The 21,862-nt window shown below is 42.6% G+C and overlaps 2 protein-coding genes and 1 non-coding gene across 5 annotated transcripts in view; 1 reads left to right on the plus strand and 2 right to left on the minus strand.

The window, feature by feature from the left end:
* Nucleotides 1–5,962, plus strand: part of lamb3 (laminin subunit beta 3) — a 47,414-nt gene extending 41,452 nt beyond the window's left edge. Inside the window, exons 20-22 of the mRNA XM_080209703.1 lie at nt 791–967; nt 3,958–4,108; nt 5,489–5,962. Coding sequence (XP_080065829.1) covers nt 791–967; nt 3,958–4,108; nt 5,489–5,628 — 468 coding nt within the window. The 3' untranslated portion in view covers nt 5,629–5,962. The remainder of the gene's footprint in view (nt 1–790; nt 968–3,957; nt 4,109–5,488) is intronic.
* A 1,186-nt stretch (nt 5,963–7,148) lies between these two features.
* The window catches only part of LOC145356975 (calcium/calmodulin-dependent protein kinase type 1D-like), a 31,919-nt gene continuing 17,205 nt past the window's right edge, over nt 7,149–21,862 (minus strand). The window contains exons 9-14 of one of the 3 annotated variants that reach the window (XR_013889225.1): nt 20,574–20,652; nt 19,003–19,090; nt 17,230–17,951; nt 14,380–14,472; nt 10,696–10,891; nt 7,149–10,045 (exon numbers count right to left, since the gene is read on the minus strand). Coding sequence is in view for 2 of the 3 variants with exons in the window: in XM_080209997.1 (XP_080066123.1) it covers nt 14,400–14,472; nt 17,230–17,951; nt 19,003–19,090; nt 20,574–20,652 (962 nt within the window). In the remaining variant the exon portion in view is untranslated. Of the gene's footprint in view, nt 10,892–14,379; nt 14,473–17,229; nt 17,952–19,002; nt 19,091–20,573; nt 20,653–21,862 lie in introns of all 3 variants that reach the window. The other 2 variants (XM_080209997.1, XM_080209996.1) reach the window with 2 other exon arrangements.
* trnak-uuu (transfer RNA lysine (anticodon UUU)) lies at nt 13,999–14,071 on the minus strand. Its single transcript has one exon. It is a non-coding gene; the product is annotated as a tRNA-Lys (tRNA).

Here is a 21,862-nt window from a genome sequence, read left to right on the forward strand (position 1 = left end):
TTATGGGGGTTATGGGAATAGGGCCTGGGTCAGATACTCTGTTGGAGAGTTGGTGCAGACTCAATGAGCCAAATGGCCCCTTTCTGCACTGTAGGGATTGTAGGATATCGCACCATGCTCAGTCTACACAAACCGAGATTAAACTGAGCAAACATTTTTCTTTCCTTATACTTTAGTGATGGGGACCCTTATTTTTGACCCTTCCCAGTGCAGCTCAGCAAACTGCAACAGATAAATTTCGTTGACGATTAGCTTCAGAATTTGAACACCAAAATATTCTGATCACGAACCAAGTATTTTACCATTTACATTACTGATAAACCACACATGAGCACATGGTTTATTTATCATTATTTTATTGACACCTATTTGTGACAGAACAAAAATCAGCCCAGATTTTCCATTCTCTGGATGGTTGTATCCCCGCTTCTATTATTTCTGTCCTTGTGCACTATCCTTCTCCCAGTTCACAATGATTTTAAGTTTTGCATCCTCTGCAAATGTTGAAATTGTGTCCTGTACACCAAGGTCTAGGTACATCTAAGATTTGTTTCTGATGTGTTACAATAAGGGAATATAGGACAATTCGGAATTAGAGGCGATCAGTCACTTTTTCCCACCATGCATAACTTTCAAGGAAGTCTTGCAATTCTGTCATGAGAACCATATAGGCTAGCATTACAGAGAAATTGTATTCTAAATGTGGAATCCAAAGAACATAATAATAATTGTCTGTGCTTCTGTTTTTGGGTTTTGACAATAACATGTTCATATCATACTTATTTTTCAGATTGAAGACACGTTCTCTCACACAGAAACTAACCTGCAGGAAATAACAGGTCAGCTAAGGGACCTCAGCAATAGAATCAATGACCTGCAGGCACAAAATAATCTTAATTTGGGGAAGGCCACAACATTAAAAAGCAGAGCTCTTGATTTACAAAGCATGGGTGGCAGTGCCGAACAGGTAGATAATCATAGAATTTACATAGATAACAACAAATATTTCAATGAGGTTTATTTTATTTCACATGTTGTATTTAATTCTAGTGCTGAACTCTTAATTCTTCCCTCCAAGGGAAGAAACTTGTCCTCTTCTCGATCCCAAATGACCGTTCACTTGTTTTGAACCTGTAACCACTCGATCTAGACTTGCTGATCAAGGGAAGCTGGAAGGAAACTCTTTCACTCCCCTACCCCCACATCCAGCATCCACCCTGTCAAACTCCTTTCATTAGAATAGAATAGAATCCTTATAGTGCAGAAGGAGACCATTCAGCCCATCGAGTCTGCATCAAATAGCTAAGCTAATAAAAATTTCTTAATGCCCAACTATACTACTAATCTTGACCCAGGAGTAGGATTCCATTGCAAACTGATAAATATCTTTTTCAAACAGCCTCATGTTAGCTTTAATTTCATATTTTAACAATGTGTCTACATCCCAATTTATTCTTTATATAAATGCCAGAAAATTTTCTATTGCTTATTGGAATGAAATTTGTTTAATGCCACCTGAACTAAGTGCACTATGTGATGCTTCCTGTCCCTTTCTATGATATGATGTAGCTGAGGACAGGTTTCATTTGATAAAAAAAGTTTTAAAAATCAACTATAAAGCGATTGCACTTTCAGGTAGTGTCTACATACAAGATTTCAGTTGACACCAGAATAAGAACATAAGAAGCAGCAGCGGGAGAAGGCCATTCATTCCTTTGAGCTTATTCTGCATGCTGATGTCCTACCTCACTTTGTGGTGTGGATATGCCGGCGTTGGACTGGGGTAAACATAGTAAAAAGTCTGACAACACCAGGTTTAAGTCCAACCGATTTATTTGATAGTAAACTCACAAGCTTTCGGGGTTTGTCCCTTTGTCAGGTGAATGGAGAGTTCTGGCCTCAGACAGAGCAGATAAAGCACAGACAGTTTACAGATTACTGATTGGAATGCAAAACTTTACACCTAACCTGCTGTTCAAGTCCTAAAGTGGCCGACAATGTGAGTGGAAGGAGAACTGATCACAGGTTAAAGAGATGTGTATTGTCTCCAGACAGTACAGTAAGTGAGGTTTTGCAAACCCAGGCAAGTCACGGGGGTTACAGATAGCGCGACATGAACCCAAGATCCCTGTTGAGACCGTCCTCATGTGTGCGGAACTTGGCTATCAGTCTCTGTTCAGCGACTCTGCGCTGTTGTGTGTTGTGAAGGCCGCCTTGGAGAATGCTTACCCGAAGGTCAGAGGCTGAACGCCCGTGACCACTGAAGTGTTCGCCAACAGGAAGGGAACAGTCTTGCCTGGTGATTGTCGAGCAATGTTCATTCATCCATTGTCGTAGCGTCTGCATGGTCTCCCCAATGTACCATGCTTCGGGACATCCTTTCTTGCAACGTATCAGGTAGACAACGTTGGCCGAATTGCAAGAGTATTTACCGTGTACCTGGTGGATGGTATTCTCACGTGTGTTGATGTCATCCATGTCGATGATCCGGCATGTCTTGCAGAGGTTGCTGTGGCAGGGTTGTGTGGTATTGTGGTCACTGTTCTCCTGAAAGCTGGGTAGTTTGCTGCGAGCAATGGTCTGTTTGAGGTTGTGTGGTTGTCTGAAGGCAAGAAGTTGGGGTGTGGGGATGGCCCTGGCGAGATGTTCGTCTTCATCAATGATATGTTGAAGACTCCGGAGAAGATGTCATAGCTTCTCCACTCTGGGGAAGTACTGGACGACGAAGGGTACTCTGTCCACCGTGTCCTGTGTTTGTCTTCTGAGGAGATCGGTGTGGTTTTTTGCTGTGGCGCATCGGAACTGTCGATCTATGAGTCGAGCACCATATTCTGTTGAATTCCCTGGTCATGGCATGGATTCTCCAGTTCCATTGCTGTTAATGAAGATTTGGCTAAGTGCCAAGTTCTCCGTTCTCACTGGTAATTGTAGTGGAACAGATGAGATCAGAGAATCCAGGCTGAAGTCTAACATATTATTTGCTTTCCGAATTACTTGGTGTACCTGCAAGTTAGATTCCTGGAATTCACATACAAAGACGGCCAAGTCCCTCTAAATACCAGCATTTTCCAGCCCCTTATTTTATAAAATTCTTCTGCTTTTCTATTTTTCCTGCCAAAATGATTAACTTGGCATTTCTCTCCATTGGGTTCCATCATTTTGCTCACTCACTTAACCAATTATATCCCTTTGCAGCCTCCATGGATCCTCCCTACAGCCTGCCTAGATTTGTATCATAATTTCATTTAGCCAGAATTACATTACAATCTCAAAAGTATTATATGGAGTTTCTGCTTTGTTTTTAAAATGGTGAATGTTCTCTGTCTCCTCATCTGTATGATACTGAAGGTGGGGAATGTGACCATGAGAAGAACAGAGAGGGAGTTGTATCAAAAAAAATAAAAGACATGATCTGAATCACAGTAATACACAGTGGATCTATAATACTTGGCTGCGATTTACCAGGCAAGATCTTAAATCACTCAAAAATACTTTAGTTGCACAGTTAAAATCGTACCCAAAAGGACTCTACCAGAATATAATTTCAAAGGGACATTTAATTTATGAAGTCATGCAAAAATCCAGGGCATGATTTTCTGACCACACCCACCACAGGAATTGTAGGGGGCAGGATAGAAAATCTGACAGACTAGCAAAAGGTCTGTTGATTTTGAGTAGGCCACAGGACTGGAAAATCCCACCACGAGTTACTACAAGAATTATAAACTCCATGAAAACTACAAGCTGGATCTCAAATGATTTGGTGACTATCAATTTTTGCTTCTTTAGGTTACTTTTTCAAAGTGACACAACTTTTGAGAACATGCAATATAGAAGGGAAACCAACAACAATTGCCCAGTCGAAGTGATGAACTCCAGTATGAAATGTATGTTTTGTGTGTATCTAAAGCTCAAGAGGGAATGCGTTGAAATGATTTTTTTTTGCTTCTTGTTCAGGACCTGGAACGACTTATTTCCTTGTACGAAGAACTACAAAATAAGGTTCCGGAATCATTGCCAAAAGAGGTGATAGATCGAGTAGATAAAGTTCGGTCCGAGGCTGATTATTACTTTAAAATAGTTCAACAGAAGGTGCAGGAAATTGGAAGTAAGTTATTGAAAATTATTTACTCTGAAGTCAGGTTGATTTTGTGAAAAGGTCAGTTGGTAATGTTCTGGCATTATGGGCAAATTTTTTTGATGCTGCTGATCATTCAATTCCAGTTTATAAAGAAACAGCTCGTTGAGAAGATCAAAAATGGCAAAGGGAGCCCACACATGCTGCAAACTCATTATAAAAAATATTATAGTGGAACTCCATTTCTTGGATCTGAGGTTGAATGTGGGTACCCTAACACGTTTGAGAACCTGTTAGGGTATCCACAATTTAATCCCACTGATTAAATCTAGGATGGGAAGATTCATAGACAGCCTTCCCTTCCAGTTGCTAAATTAAGCTTTCAAGTGGGCAATGGCTCCAGCCCATCACTGCTGGTAGTCAACCAATAATAGGCAGGGGTTTGCCATTTGAGAGCCCTGTTGGCTTTGCTCATAAGAGTGGATTACAAGGGCATCCTGTGTCCGATTGGGAGATCCGATATAAGGAAGGGGAAAACCATTGACAGAACCACAGATTGCCTACAGTGCAGAAGGAGGCCATTTGGCCCATTTGAGCCAGTATCAACAACAATCTCTCCCAGGCCATATTCCCGTAACCCCACACATTTACCCTGCTAGTCCCTCTGGGACTAAGGGGCAATTTAACATGGCCAATCATCCTAACCTGCACATTTTGAACTGTGGGAGGAAACTGGAGCACCCCGAGGAAATCCACACAGGCACAAGGAGAACATGCAAACTCTACACACACAGTCACCCAAGGATGGAATCGAACCTGAGTCCCTGGCACTGTGAGGCAGCCGCACTAACCACTGTGCCACCGGACCGCCCTCCCCTGCCACACCCCTGCCCTCTACCCCTCCCTTTCTCTCCTCATCTGGCAACCTCCTCCCCACGATCCCCATCTCGCCTCATTAGCACTGACCCGGGTCTCGTGATGATCCTTGGCTTCTCTGGCTGCATTACCGGTAGCATTACTGCCCCTAGGGCGCTGGCAGCAATATAGATGTGACTTCAGTTTCACTTAATGTGGTTGACTCTTAACTACCCTTTAGTAAGTAATAAATGTTATCCTTACCAAAAACAGCTGCATTCAAAAAAAGGGGAAAAAAGCTTAAGATCAATCAACAAAACTCATTAAGAAACGGGCACTCCCAAACAGAGAGCTTAATTTCTAATGGATATAGCTATCTTAAAATGTTTGATCAGAAATTCAAGAATTAACTAACAGGAATGCTGGTACAAGAACTCGCTTAGAGGGGATGTTTACTAAAATGGGAGTTTAACTTACATAATTGCAGTTACTAATGCCTGAGGGACTGAACTCCAACAATAACCCTGATATTTTGAATTTTCTTTTTCATTTTAGAAATTGAACAAGAACTTGCAAATGGAAATAAGCAACTGGAGATGAAAAATGCTCAACTGGAAGATTATCAGAATCAAGTGATTGACATCAAGAAATACATTGAATCTCAAGCAAAATACTATGACCAATGCACACCATAACTATTCATGGGCTTTGAATGAAATTTAGACAAATTACTTCCTTAATGGTCAACTTTATGTCTGAAGATTATTGGGGCCTTTAGGTCTGAGATCAAGAGGAATAAGTGATTCAGCCCCACTTGGAAACAACCTTGTCCTTGAATATGACTAACGAATGCCCTGGCGGACATGTTTTGCACGTTTCCATCTTTTCGTTATAATGAGTCCAATTTCAGAAAACAAAAATAAAACTTAGGTTTACCAGGCTGCAAAATAAGAGCCTTTATTTTCAATGTTAAATGTCTGAGAAACTGTCTAGACGCAGTGTTGTTGTAATTCAATAAATGATAACTTATCACAAGTTTTTGGTATACAGTGTGGGACTCTTGGAATTATTTGCAAACATCACTAAAATGTGACTTTTTTAAGCCTTACAATTCAGTTTTTCTGATACACGACAATGGTTTATTTGGAAAACTGGGGCAGTTTTTAGCTGCTAGGGAGGGAACATTTGGCAGCTTCCTTGTTTGTTCTTTGGTTCGATTTCTAGACAAGTCTGTAAACCATCAATAACACTTTTCCCAAAAGCAGGTCAGGGGGAGTTTAGAGATGCATATGGGGGTTCTACACCGGTTACAAAATGTTGATTATGATTGCCATGGTAAAATGAAGGAGTGAGCAAACAGCCTTTTTTGTTGGCATCAAAGGGAATTGATCTCCACAGGACCATTGGAGATTTCATCATAAAGATAGGTTTCTTTCCTCCCTCCACTTCCACCCCTGGCCAAACAAAAATGCTCTAGTCCACTACTGGTCCATTCACATCAAATCCCCAACATTTGCTTCCTCTCCCCCCATCAGATCTTCCCTGGCAACCAGCTGCCTGCTACAGCCAGCCAGATACTAATAAACCACAGTAAAAACCTTATGTGGCAACTTAGCTCAAAGGACACTTGAACACCTAAAGATATTTTAACACTCCTGACCAGCAAATGGTGCATTTGAATGGGCATTAGCTCCCTTTGGGCATTTTATCTTTAAAATGCCACTCATATGTTAAGAGGGCTTAGAAGAATAAGGCTGATTTGTGGTCTTAAGACTTCTAATTACGAGAAAGAACTCATAAACCTGAACTTGTTCTCATTGAGGAAAAGAACATTAATGGTGTCATAACCTACACCTAGACACCTATACCAGACACTGTTTTCCCTGAGTCTGTGTGGGTTTCCTTTGGGTGCTCTAGTTTCTTCCCACAGTCCAAAGATGTGTGAGTTAGTTGAATTGGCCATGTTAAATTGTCTCTTAGTGTCAGGGGTAAGTACGTTACAGGAATAGGGCTGGGGTTGGATTGTTATCTGTGCAGGCTCAATGAGCCCAATGGCTTCTTTATGCATTATTGGAATGCTATGATTCTAGATTTTTGAAATCCTGAGAGATATAAATGATATAGCCATAAGTAAATTATATGACTTGAACTGTGAACAGAAAAGGAGAGAACAAAGATCTTAAATTAACAAAACCACAAGAGATTTGCTTAAAAATACTTGTTTGTAGCCCTTTAATGCAAAATCAAATTTCATTTCACAGACTTTCATTTTTATAGCTACAGAAATATTTCCCAGATAAAATACTTGCCACTGATTTGTTCAACACACAGAGGATGCCTATTAAGAAAATATAATTAACTTGTTTAAAATTAATAGCACAAGATGCAACATTGAGAGACAATTAAATCCAACATTTCAAAGTGAATGGCTTCAGCCTGTTAAAAGTACTTGGGAGAATCATACCCACTGTCACCAGCTCAGTGGATTACAAGCCCTGATTGTCAAAGCAACCAAAGCAGATTCATTTTCATTGATAAAGGAAAATAATATTGTGCATTTTATTTAATGGGTAACTGAGCCACACAGCCTGTTTCATTTCTGAGCCGCAATCCTATTGTTGTGCAAGTTAAATTTGATGCCTGAGCAGCTTTTCTACCTCTCTCTCATCTTGAAAACAGATGTATAACAAAAATGATTTAACTTTACAAAATGATTCTGTTTTAAACTGAGTATCTCCATAAATTCCACAAATTTATTAATCAGATAAATGACTGGAGAATTGTGTGGCTACGGGCACAACTTGGTCTAGAATGCAAGACATCCTAAAATGGTTGAAGGATATGAACCCAGTTTTTAAAATGCTTAAGGACAACATAAGGTACTGCATCATTTATAAGACTTGTACAAATCTTTGAACTGCTACACCCATGTCTCAGTATTATTGTACCATTTGTAAATTGTGATTCAACCAGTTGAATGTGCATTTCCACATCAACGGAGATTAAAATACAGACATGCCAGGATTTCAACTTTCATCTTTGTATTCTGCCGAAATTCTGAATAGATCACTGGGGGTTTTTGCTGTGGCATATAAACTTGTTCTTCTTCGCCACAGAGTTTCAAAGAATGGGAGGCGATCTCATTGAAGCCCACAAAATGCTAGAATGAACAGACAGGGTCAAAGCAAGTGAAGTGTTTCCCCCGGTTCGCCTGGAATCAGGGGAGCGCAATTTCAAAATAAACATCTTTGGGAGAAGGGTGGGGGTCTCCCAGTGCACTGTAGGATTGGGATGCTCCTGCAAAACGACACCCAAGTGCTCTGCAGCTGGGCTCACAGGCATGTTTAGCCAGCAACCACCCCCCTCCCCACACAGATCGTGCCTGAGAGACTGCCAGGGATTACACTATTATTCTCACTGTTATGCAACTTAGTCATTTTTTGGGAGAATTCTGCCTGATATATGTATTATGATGGCCTGTTGAACACACTAGTGTAGTTGCAAATACAAAAATACCACTCACAAATTTTATAACTATTATGTCACGTGACCATATAGAAACTATAGAAACCCTGCAGTGCAGAAAGAGGCCATTTGGCCCATCAAGGTTGCATTGACTACAATTCCACCCAGGCCCTATCCCCACATATTTACCCACTAATCCCTCTAACGTACGCAACTTGCATATAATACAAGGTAAGTATAATAAATGTATATGTCACTTAGGACTGAGATGAAGAGAAATTTCTTTGCTCAGAGGGTTGTAAATCTTTAGGAATTCTCTACCCCAAAGGACTATGGAAGGTCAATGTCCACCTGGCAGTGCCCACCAGACACCCTGGCAGTGTTCACTGGACAACTTAGCAGTGCCTAACAGGTATCACAGCAGTTACCACCAGGCCACCCCATCAGTGTCAGTTGGGCATCTCTAGTTTGCCAGTTGGGTACTGCCAGTGTGCCAGGGGCAGTGCCAAGGGTGTGGGGCCAGGGTGGAGCCTCTGCAGGGTGGGGAGGGGGGTCACAATGGGGAGATATGTTGGGGAGGTCAGGCAGGGGGATCCATGAGGAGGGCCCCATTGCTGGTGACCTATGTTGGGGAAGGGGTGGGGGACAATGCTGCTGATGAGAGGTGAACTCGATGTCAGTGGGGGAAGGGAGGGTGTCTCCCAGTGCACTCTGAGATTGGGACGTCCCTGCAATATGGCACCCAAGTGCTCTGCATCCAGGTTCACAGGTGTGTTTAGCCAGCACCTCCCCCCACCCCCACCGTTACACAACTTAGTCATTTTTTGGGAGAATTCTACCCAATATATTTACTATGGTGGCCTGTCGGACAGAATAGTAGTGTAGTTGCAAATACAAAAATACCACCCACAAATTTTATAACTATTATGTCACGTGACTATATAATGCAAGTTAAGTACAACAAATATATAGAGCATTTCATCGTATTTTCAATTCATTACAATGTTTATATGGTGACTCAAGAATATAAGGCTAAACACAGTTGTGAATATAAGCACTGCAGCAAGTGAGTAATGCTAAGTTTCTGATTGATCACAAATTTGTGACAAAGCTATTACAAATCAATGGCTTTGGGTACTTGATTGAACCAACTCCCGTTGAATCTCAATGTGAATGCTTTTCACTTATCACAAATAAATGTACTATTTCGTTTCTTAATTTTAAAAAAATGCAAGTTATACATGTTTCACAATTGTACCTTCTTTTCTGTTGAATGATGTAGTGTAGATCCAAAGCCATACTGCTACTGTAGTGATATGGCTCAATAAAATATATTTAACACAACAAATTAAATTGAAGATTTGCGGAAGATTTTACATTAAATCTCAACTTGACTACAATCAACCCAGTCCAATTCAATCTTGCGCATTCATTTAATGGGATGCCCCATTTCAATAACTTCCTTTTATTCATTCTGAACCTTCAGCTATCTCCAACATGAAGAGCAGCAGCCACTAGGTGAACCCCTATAATGTTGTTGTTCATCTCCTAGCTTACTTCTCCAAAACATCTTCTTTTGTAGTCATGAGTTTACAGTTGTTTTCTTTCCATGAAAATCAGAAATTGTTGAACATCCATTTGTTCCACCTAGTATAAAGAGTATAGTTTGGTTAGAAAAACTTCCAAACAGTTAGCACATCATATAAGATTGGACATTAGTAACAAACATTGGCATTTTCTGATGTTAGGTCCTCAGTAACAGTGCTAACACCCATATATAAATTATGCCAGTATAAATTATGTGCATTCTAAAACATAGTGGGAAAATATAACATAACGCTATCAACACATGCTAAAGCACTTGATTCAACCCTTTTGCATTAACAAAGACGATAACATTTCACTTAACTTTGGACCTGCTATTATGAAATGGCATTAGCTTTTTTTTGGATAAATAACCCTATACCTGCCTATATCATGGAATCATTAGAATTCCTACAGTGCAGAAGGAGGCCATTCGGCCCATCAAACCTACACCAACCACAATCCCACCCAGGCCCTATTCACACAACCATACATGTTTATCCTGCTAATTCCCTGGCCAATCAACCTAACCTGCACATCTTTGGACTGTGGGAGGAAACCGGAGCACCCGGAGGAAACCCACACAGGTACAGGGTAGATAGAATGTGCGAACTCCACACAGGCACTGACCTGAGACTGGAATTGAACCCGGGTCCCTGATACTGTGAGGCAGCAGTGCTAACCAATGTGCCACTATGCCACACCGCACTTACCTGTATCACTAAGAATTCTGAATTACAGGATGATGAAATAGGGAGTTAAGGTGAAAAAGTAGTCAACGATTGAATAAGAGAAGGGCTGCATTTCAGACATATAATTCCATTATTTTCTTTTAATGGATCTTAAAAACAGGGTCAATTTACAGGTGTGTCCAAGTAATTGATACATTGCACATGGATATCTTTATATCTACAAAATACAAAGCAGGATTAATATTGTTAACACAAAATATTTATTTGCCTTCAAAGCATTTATTCATCTTGTGAATGTGAATTATTTCAATAAAGGGGGCAATCATAACACATTTGCTGATAAGGAGATGTTAGGCAGATGAATCTCAGTGGGATTCACCTGATTGGCAGAGGATGTGCAGGAACAGCACAAAATCCCATGGAAATTGAACTCCTTGAGTCATCAGGAAATAGGAATTAATATGGGGGCTTAGTCATATTGTCAGGTATTAATATGGTAGCAAAAGAAAATAAATCCTTCCTAATGAAAAGAAAGAGGTTGAATTGCTTCCTCAGGCAATGGCATTTCTTTTCTCTTTTAGTCTTTCTTCCATTCTCCTTCTTTACTGAAAAAGAATAATACATTCCACCCTACCCCGCATCACTGCACCCAAATCTCCCCACCAACCTCCTCCCCACCCACAATGTCCTTCCCATAGATACATCTGTGCTTGTTTTTAATATTAATACATAGCTAGCCTGCCACACACCACATTTGAAAAGTATTGGCACATCCTGTTTAACGTTTATTTTTTTCATTATTGTCACAAGTAGGCTTACATTAACTGCTAGTTTTACAATGTAAGTTTAGGCTTACATTGTAATGCTAGTTACTGTGAAAATCCAGTGTACCTGTTTGGGTACACTGAGGGGGAATTTAGTATGGCCAATCGCACCTAGCCAGCATGTCTTTCGGACTATGGGAGGAAACTTGAGCACCCGGAGGAAACCCATGCAGACACAGGGAGTACATGCAAACTCCACACAGACAGTGACCTAAGCCAGGAATTGAACCTGGGTCCCCAGCAGTGCTAACCACTGTGCTATCATGCTACCCTGCTTTGTGTGTCTCTCTGCAAGGTTCTCTGACACCCCCGCAGACGAGATAGAACATAGAACACCACAGCACAAACAGGCCCTTCGGCCCACTAGTTACGCCAATCAATGCTATACCTACTAAGCCATAGACCTATCTATAACCCCCAATCCCATTAGATCCCATATATTCATTCAGAAGTCTTTTAACAGACCCCAGCGAGTTCGCCTCCACCACCACCGACGGCAGCCGATTCCATTCACTCACCACCCTCTGAGTGAAAAACTTACCCCTAACATCTCCTCTGTACTTGCTTCCCTGCACCTTAAATCTGTGTCCTCTCGTAGCGACCATTTCAGCCCTGGGAAATAGCCTCTGAGAATCCACCCTATCTATTCCTCTCAACATCTTATAAACCTCTATCAGGTCGCCTCTCAATCTTCGTCTCTCCAGGGAGAAGAGTCCCAGCTCCCTCAACCTATCTTCAAAAGGCATGCCTCCCAATCCAGGCAACATCCTTGTAAATCTCCTCTGTACCCTTTCAATAGCTTCCACGTCCTTCCTATAGTGAGGCGACCAGAACTGCGCACAGTACTCCAAGTGGGGTCTGACAAGGGTCCTATAAAGTTGCAGCATTACCTCCCAACTCCTGAACTCAATCCCTCGATTAATGAAGGCCAGTACACCATACGCCTTCTTGACCACATCCTCCACCTGCGAGGCCGATTTAACAGTCCTATGCACCTGGACCCCAAGATCCCTCTGCTCCTCAACACAGCTAAGGCTCCTACCCTTGATATTGTATTCCTTCATCCCATTGGTCCTGCCAAAATGGACCACTACACATTTATCTGCATTGAAGCCCATCTGCCACTTCTCCGCCCAGTCTTATCCTATCTATGTCCCGCTGCAACTTCTGACATCCCTCCAGACCATCCACAACACCACCAACCTTCGTATCGTCTGCAAACTTGCTAACCCATCACTCCACTTCCTCATCCAGGTCATTTATGAAAATGACAAACAGCAAGGGTCCTAGAACAGATCCCTGGGGCACTCCACTGGTGACTGACCTCCATGCAGAAAAAGACCCATCCATAACCACTCTCTGCCTTCTGCAGGCAAGCCAGTTCTGGATCCACAAGGCCAAAGCCCCCTGGATCCCATGCCCTCTCACCTTCTCAAGAAGTCTTGCATGGGGGACCTTATCAAACGCCTTGCTGAAGTCCATGTAAACCACGTCTACCGCTCTTCCTTCGTCAATGTGCTCAGTCACATTCTCAAAGAACTCAACTAGGCTCGTAAGGCACGATCTGCCCTTGACAAAACCATGTTGACTATTTCCGATCATTCTAAACTTCTCCAAATGCTCATAAATCTTGTCCCTCAGAAGCCTCTCCATCAACTTACCAACCACTGAGGTCAGACTCACCGGTCGGTAATTTCCCGGGCTATCCTTGTTCCCTTTCTTGAAAATAGGAACCACATCTGCAATCCTCCAATCCTCCGGAACCTCCCCTGTCTCCATCGACAATGCAAAGATCATCGCCAGGGGCTCTGCAATCACTTCCCTCACCTCCCACAGTAACCTGGGGTACATCCTATCCAGTCCTGGCGACTTGTCTATCTTGATAGAGTTTAAAAGTTCTAACACATCCTCTTCCTTAACATCCACATACTCAATCTTTTCAGACTGCCGCAAACCTGTAGTACAACCTCCCAGATCACTTTCCACCGTGAATACCAAGGCAAAGTACTCATTAGGCACCTCTGCCATTTCTTCTGGTTCCACACAGACTTTTCCCCCTTCACCTTTTATAGGTCCTATCCCTTCTCTTCTCATCCTTTTACTTTTTACATATTTGTAGAAGGCCTTGGGATTCTCCTTAATCTTACCTGCCAAGGCCTTGTCATGACCCCTTCTGGCTCTCCTAATTTCCTTTTTAAGCTCCTTTCTACAAGCCTTATACTCCTCTAGATCCTTACCATCTCCTAGCTCTCTGAACCTTTTATACACCTTTCCTTTCTTCCTGACTAGGTTCACCACAGCCTTCATGCACCACGGTTCCCATGCCCTATCAAAACCTCCTTGTCTCATCGGGACATTATCGTGCAGAGCTCCAGTCAAACATTCCTTGAATATCCGCCACCTTCCTTCTGTACTTTTCCCCAAGAACGCCTCCTTCCAGTTTATTCGTCCAATTATCTGCCTGATGTCTTCATATTTCCCCTGACTCCAGAAAAAGCAATGCCCGAACAGGGACTTGAACCCTGGACCCTCAGATTAAAAGTCTGATGCTCTACCGACTGAGCTATCCGGGCTTCTGAGATAAATGAATTGATAAAGATTCCCTCATTGGAAACATGAATAAGAATATAATAGAACTAATATTCAAATTTGAGCCTTTGAAATGGGAGCCAAATGTACCAAGTACTGTAAGTACTGTCCTTGTGACTTCACTTTCTGATTTAAAACATACTTCATTTATTTTTTGTGACTTCATAATGGAAGCTGATATGATTTGCCTTGCTTATGTACTTGTGAACCCTGTACCATCTTCTTATGAGTGGATGTGTTATGATTGTCTCCTTTGTTGCAATACTACACATTCACAAGTTTAACTACTTACGGGTGCACGTTCCGATAATATTACATAATGAAGCACACACTCGTCCTTAAGTTATGCCTTTTCTTTGAAATCATTTTGGGATGTGAAGTTAATCTGTCGAAAAGGTGAAAGATGGAGATTTTGGTTAAAAGGAAGAAAACCGCTATGCAACATTTAAATCAGTCAAGCTTCACATTACATCCCTAACTTGGGACAGAATTCAGAGATAATGGAAAAAGCATATTCCAAATAATTTGAGTGTTTTTTCAATGAGTCTGTGCTAAACCGTTTCTGTGCCACTGCATTCTGATTATTGTAATCATCCTCATCCCACGAGAATTGGAGTATTTTGTAACAAACTGATGATTTTTTTGCCTGAGTTAAATATCTAAGGACCGGGAGAAATCAAATTAGATCAAACAGACTCAAAGTGAATTAGTAAGCAGTGTTGATGGGTTTATGAAACTGGTGGATATTAAGACACATTCTATTAATGATAGTTTCATCTCAACTTAGGTTCAATCTGGATTCCTTCAAAATACATGATATGAACTCTTGTTTTGTTTGAATTTGATTCTTATTCAACAAATGAATGAAAGAAAATCTCTAAAGCCAGGAAACCAGTCCTTTTGAGTATTAGCCATATCTATGTATCAAACGAGTGTTGACGTTGGGTAGTAAGGTGGCACAGTGGTTAGCACTGCTGCCTCACAGTGCCAGGGACCCGGTTTAATTCCAGCTTTGGGTGACTGTGTGGTGTTTGCACATTCTCCCCGTGTCTGCATGGGTTTCCTCTGGATGCTCTGGTTTCCTCCCGCTGTCCAAAGATGTGCACGTTAAGTCAATTGGCCATGCTAAAATTGCCCTTTAGTGTCCCAAGATGCGTAGCTTGGGGGAATTAATGGGTTAAATCATAGAAATCCTACAGTACAGAAAGAGGCCATTTGGCCCATCGATTCTTCACCGACCACAATCCCACCCAGGCTCTAACCCCATATCTGTAAATATTTTACCCACTAATCCTCTAACCTATGCATCTATGGTCAATTTAGTATGGCCAATCAACCTAACCCACACATTTTTGGACTGTGGGAGTAAACTGGAACACCCGGAGGAAACCCACGCAGACATGAGGAGAATGTGCAAACTCCACACAGGCAAAATGAATGGAATTAAGGAGATAAGGTCTGTGTGGGACGTTCTGCGGGTGGGGGGGTCAGACTCAATGGGATGAATGGCCTCTTCTGCACTGTAGGGATTCTATGATTTTAATCTGATTAAAGACACCCTTTCAGTAATAATAAATAGTTAGTGCAGTATGATACTCTGCCACAAGATGTCACTAACACTATTACTGACTCCACTCAGCTCAAAATCCTTTGCTTATCTGCTCCTGAATGGAAATCTAAATTTTCGATGGGCTGATCCATTAGCAATTAACATAAAACCAGCAGCCAATTTGCCTATTTTTGTTTTTAATTACATTCTATTTAAAACCATGGACCAACTAATTGGATTTTTGCTTTGAGTCAGACATTGTTTCATAAAGGGTTTTTGTTAACGAGGTGTGATGGAAAATGGTTGCAAGAAGAAAGGATGACACTTCCACTAAGTACAATGATTAAAATATAGTTGACGCATTTCCTAAATATCTATATAGCACTACTATCATTCGGGAGGTAACAGTTTTTGACTGTTTGGCAAGGTGGGGTAAACAGCAAAGAATGCATCTGACATGGGGGCGATCTCACCGTTACACCCTGCCGGCCCATGGGCAGGGTGAGCCGGTAAGATCGCATGAGATCTGACAAATCAGGTTCGCACCCTATTTCTCATCTCATGCAATCTTACCAGCACCGATATCCAGTGAGCTCAGCTTCATGCCCATTTCCACAGCGAGGCTAAATAAATTATTTAAATATAATTAAAACTGTTTTTACATTGATTTAATGAGCCTGGGATGCTATCTTCTGGGCTCATTTGCCTCTATAGCCTCGCTGGGAGAGGTTCTCTCCAGTTGCTGGTCCCCAGCAACGGGCACGAGTCGTGATGGCCTCACCGTAGAACCAGAGGCCATTGAGACCCACCTGAGGAGGTTGGGGCAAAGGGGTTTCCCCAGCCTGGCACCCTGGCAGTGCCCACTGGGCACCCTGTCAGTGCCAAGAGGTGGGGCCTGAGGCAGTGGGACCTACTGGGGGTTTGGAGGAACCTGCCACAAATTTGCTTTGGGGTCAGTATGGCGAGGGAGGGGGATGATTGGGGATGGCCATGGTGGGGAGGGATTAGGCAGCCGACTGTCCAGGGGAGGGTCAAGCACTGACCGTGAGGAGAGGGTATAACAGTCTGGGCAGGTGGGATTGGTCACGATAGGCTGCAGGCCCCACAGGAGCTGAAGGAGTTGCTTTGTTTGTGAGGTTGAGTACTTTGTGGAGGTCATAGAGGCTGGCTGAAAGTAGGAGAGACTGATTGACAGATCTCTGCTATAGAGGCCTGCACATGCACAATGGCATCCTCTGCTGCTCTCCGCCAACAGTCAGGTGACATGCCCCTTTCCCACCTCCTATGGGCAAGGAACCATTTCTGCTAATTTTTCCTGCACTCAGCGGATAAGATAACAGCTTTGAACTCAACCAAAAAATGGATCTGAAATGGACTTAGATTCTTTTTGATAAGGTCACCCCCTCGGGATCAGCATCAAATGCTCCTGATGAAGTACAGAATAGTAAGAAATCTCATAATACCAGGTTAAACCAACAGGTTTATTTGGTAGCACAAGACACAAGCTTTCAGAGCACTGCCCCTTCACCAGGTGAATGGGAGCTGTGTTCAGGGCTGTTTATGAACAATAGGTGAAAAACATGCGCGACTTACTGGTCGTGACCATTGATTTTACTCGGTGGAACAGTTTTGATTGTGGCACTAGGGACCTCTGCCTGCTTTCTTTTCGTTGTTGGTTCAATGCGCACATTCTCATTTACTACACAGCAAGCAGCCCTCTGCTGTTTAGACGGTCCATTGTTTTTTTTCACACCGGATGACACACAAACCAATGCAGTTTCACTAGTCCTTTGGTGAGGAGGTTCCTTCGCAACACAGTTTGATGCCATGCTCTGTTTGATACTTTTGCTCGTCACTAAGGTTACTGGCCCATTCGTTGGTGGCTCCAGGGTTACTGGCCCATTCGTTGGTGGCTCCAGGGTTATTGGCCCATTCGTTGGTGGCTCCAGGGTTATTGGCCCATTCGTTGGTGGCTCCAGGGTTACTGGCCCATTCGTTGGTGGCGCCAGGGTTACTGGCCCATTCGTTGGTGGCTCCAGGGTTACTGGCCTACTTGTTGGTGGCTCCAGGGTTACTGGCCTATTCGTTGGTGGCTCCAGGGTTACTGGCCTCTTTGTTGGTAGCTCCAGGGTTACTGGCCTCTTTGTTGTTGAAACGTTTGTAGTCAACTGCTGCTTCAGATTCCTAGGCATCTGTGAGCATGACAGTCTGGAGTCACTCTGGGAGTAACTGAAAATGGTCGCCTGTGATTCCTGCTCTGAAGATAATTGTAACCTTTTCATATAGTTCACTGCTGCCACAATGTTGATTGTTTGCTATAAGAAACAGAAAAAAGATTCAATGAGTCACAAGGTGCAGAAGTCAACCCTGGATAAGATACCACTAAGAAAGGACAGGTCAGGCTGAAGAGAAAGTGCTCACCAGTACCACAATGATAACATATACACAATATAACTGAGAGAATTTCATTCATCTTTTATCTCACACCTATGCTCAATTTACTGAGTGTGTCCTGCAGTGGCACATTAATATCCAAACAAAGCTGCATCACCCCCACCAGACTCAAGGAATAACATTAACAGTGATGGGAGTAGCTCTGAGGAAAACAAACTCTCTCACAAATTAGAGTGATTGGAATAAATATCATCACTGCAAAAGTTAACCGCCTGATGAATGCTTTGTCACTATGTTGACTGATGCTAAATTGATTACAACATTTAAACAGATACTGAATTGTACAGGGATGTAAAATAGTATGGGGAGAAAGAAGGAAGAAAGGAATGTGTGAAAACTGCTGCCAAAAATGGTCAAAAATTTCAGTGCAGTAACTTCTTCCTGTGCTAGAATTTCCACGTTTCTTAATTCCTCAGGGGATTTGCCTTTCTGGCATCCCAGGTTAGCTGCCTCCTTTCAAATCATTTTCTTTAATTACAACAGTGGCAAAAGTTCATCCTTGTAGTCCTGATTTTAAAGTATGGCTTCTTTAAGCACCTAAAATGACCGTTTCCATTTCCAGCCATTGCTTCGCCAGTAAGATCCATTTTGCTGTCAAAAACTCGAGCTGTGACTTTTCCACACTCTCCTTGTGCTACATTTAAGTTATAACTACGATAAGGTAGGATTCATTATAATCTGAATCAGAAGATCCATTTGGACAGACAACCTGTTTATTATTTTGCACAGATTGCAAAATTACATAACAAAAAAAATTTGAATATTTTCTGAATCGCATACACAGGTTGAAAGGATAGAGCAATGACAAAACGTATACATAATGCATGCAATAGCGCTGTGTAACAAAATAAGCAAAACCAATACAATGACAGGTTTAACAACAGTTTTGAAATATATTCCACTGGAACTCACCTTCCATTTATTTCTCGCATTGCTCTTGGCAAGCTGAATGTCGATAGAACGATAGCTCTCACATAATGAAGAGGTGTTCTCTGCAATCCTGTCAAAAATCAAAGAGAAATTATTCCAACTGGTAGGTGCGGTCGCGAAGTGTCAGATTACCATTATGAACAAGAATCAACTGATCCTCTTTTAAATCAACATTTTTCCCCCAAACATTGTTGGCTTATTATTGGAGATAGTTTGGCAATGCGATTTGCAGAAGCATTGTAAGTTTTTGCAATGTGGTTAGCACTGCTGCCTCACAGCACCAGGGACCTGGGTTTGATTCCCAGCTTTGTATGGAGTTTGCACGTTCTCCCTGTGTCTGCATGGGTTTCCTCCGACTGCTCCGGTTTCCTCCAAAGACGTGCTGGTTAGATGTATTAGCCATGCTAAGTTCTCCCTCAGTGTAGCTGCACTATACTGTCCAGGTCTTTGATTAAACACTAACAAAACCTCATCATGCGCGGTTGATACCAATGCTCGAGATCTCTACAACAAGGTTTTGTGTCAGAAATAAAGACAAACGTCTGATGGTGTCGTCAGGAGGTGACACTAAAGGGAGGTCATGAGGTACCCTCCTTACATGCATCATCATTCTTTGCATAGCATATTTTACCTCTCGCGACTTCAGCCAATCTGTAAATTCTTAAAGCCTTCTGTCTTGGGAACCCGTGATGGAGCTGGTGAGCCATTGAGGTCTCCTTTCATGTCAGCCGGACTGGAAGGTCCCACTAGCATGAAGGGCTGGATAAGGGGGTGGGGGGGGGTGCGCATTGTATTTCGTTAATATATTCTAGCTTAATGCTGGAGCATGTCTAAGAAACACAAATCTTTTGTGGAGCTTCAAGAACTCCGCATAAATTGCAAACTGTGAAGTTCTAATTCGAACCAAAAACTGCTCCCCCACATTGAATTCTAATACATTCTATTTTTTAATACTCTCCATTATATTTTTACATGAATGGGGATGAATGGATATGATTCACATACAGCATTACAGAAAGTCACGAAACCTGGTCTATTCAATGAAAGCCAACATTAATGCTCTACAATTATAACATGTAATATTAATTTTACATTATTCTCTTCTCTACAGTTATTTATCACAGAATCACAAAATACTACTGTGCAGAAGCAGCCGTTCGGCCCACTGAGTCTACACCAACACAGGAAAGGCCCTGACCTGCCCACCTATTTCCAGTTGCCAACTCTTGGCCCACAGCCTTGAATGTTATGGCGTGCCAAGTACTCATTCAGGTACTTTCTAAACGATGTGAGGCATCCCACCTCCACCACCCTCCCAGGCAGTGCATTCAAGAGTGTCACCACCCTCTGGGTAAAATCGTTTTCCTCCCAATCCCCCCAAACCTCTCACCCCTCACTTTTAGCTTGTGTCCCCTCGTAACTGACCCTTCAATTAAGGGGAACAGCTGCTCCCGATCCACCCTGTCCATGCCCCTCATAATCTCATTATCTTTTTAGCAAAAATTAAAACAGCTCACACTCTTTTCAAAGCCATCATATTTAAAATATTTTACCAGGGGTGTCGTAGTGCCTGATCACAACTGAAACGCTTTGTTGGGTCCTTCTCCAGCAAGTGCCTGATAAAGTCTTTAGCTGTTTTTGGAAATGAGGAAAGAGAAATGAAAGACAATACAGTTGGTAATAAGACAGCGTTATTGTATCCACTCAACAGCTCAATAATAAAGCTTATTGACAGTGTGTTGTTGCATTTCAGAAGGGCATGGATGCTTTGGAGACGGTGCAAAGAAAGTTTACTAGGTGTTGCCTGGTCCAGAGGATTTTAGGTATGAGGAGAGGTGGCATAAACTCGGATTGTTTTCACTGGAAAGATGGAGGCTAACGAGAGACCTGATAGAGGTCTACAAAATTATGAGAGGCACAGACAGGGTGGATAGTCAGGGACTTTTTCCCAGGTTGGAAAGGTCAACTGCGAGAGGGCACAGGTTCAAGGTGAGAGGGAGAAAGTTTAGGGGAGATGTGTGTGGATAAAGACTTTCACAGAGGATGGTGGGTACCAGTGGAAGTGGTGGAAGCAAGTTCAAAGCGTAGACACATGAATGGATGGCAAACAGAGGGATAGAAACCTCTTATGAATAGTAAGTAGTGGGTCCAAATAAGGATGAGGAATCTGAGTATGGTTGGTGGCTGAAGGACCTGTTCTGTATTGTTCATTATTCTTTGTTTTTTATTTCCATGCATTCCACCAATGTATTGGGAAAGTCAGTTTTAGGAAAACTCAATTCTTGAAGAAAGATGGATAATTTTCTGTCACACTAACACACTTTGGAAACTTGATCATAAGCAGTTTGATTTTTATTGCAATGAAGTGCCTCAGCAATGGGTATGGAAATAAATAGACCAAGAAATTACGGCCTATCTTTCTCTGCAGGGGTGGGGCCTATTGGGGGCATGGCCTAGGATGTGATTGGTGGGGTGGAGGGTCCCGCTGCCTCTCTGCATTGGGATTAGTGGGGGCAGGGGAGAGGCCAGCAATCGGGACGGGCTGGGGATGGGGGTCTGTTGGGGAGGGACGCCGGGATGCACTGTGGGGGTTATGGGGGGCTGGAGATCAGGGCGGTCTGGGATGAGAGGGGTCATGGTTGGTCCATGAATGGCCGGGGGAGGGGGCCATGGGAGTGCTGGGAGGGCAGCATTGAGGCCGGGGGGTACCGGTTGACCAGCGATACAGCTGGCCAGCAAACGGGAGACTGTCAGTTCGGGGCCATTGTGCATTTTGCTAGTTTCAGCCCCCTGGGTAGGAATAGGTCCCACCCACTGATTTATAATAATATTCACGCTGGTG

This window comes from Carcharhinus amblyrhynchos, chromosome 22 (genome assembly GCF_965287045.1).
Source record: "Carcharhinus amblyrhynchos chromosome 22, sCarAmb.v2.hapA, whole genome shotgun sequence".
Lineage (NCBI taxonomy): Eukaryota > Metazoa > Chordata > Chondrichthyes > Carcharhiniformes > Carcharhinidae > Carcharhinus > Carcharhinus amblyrhynchos.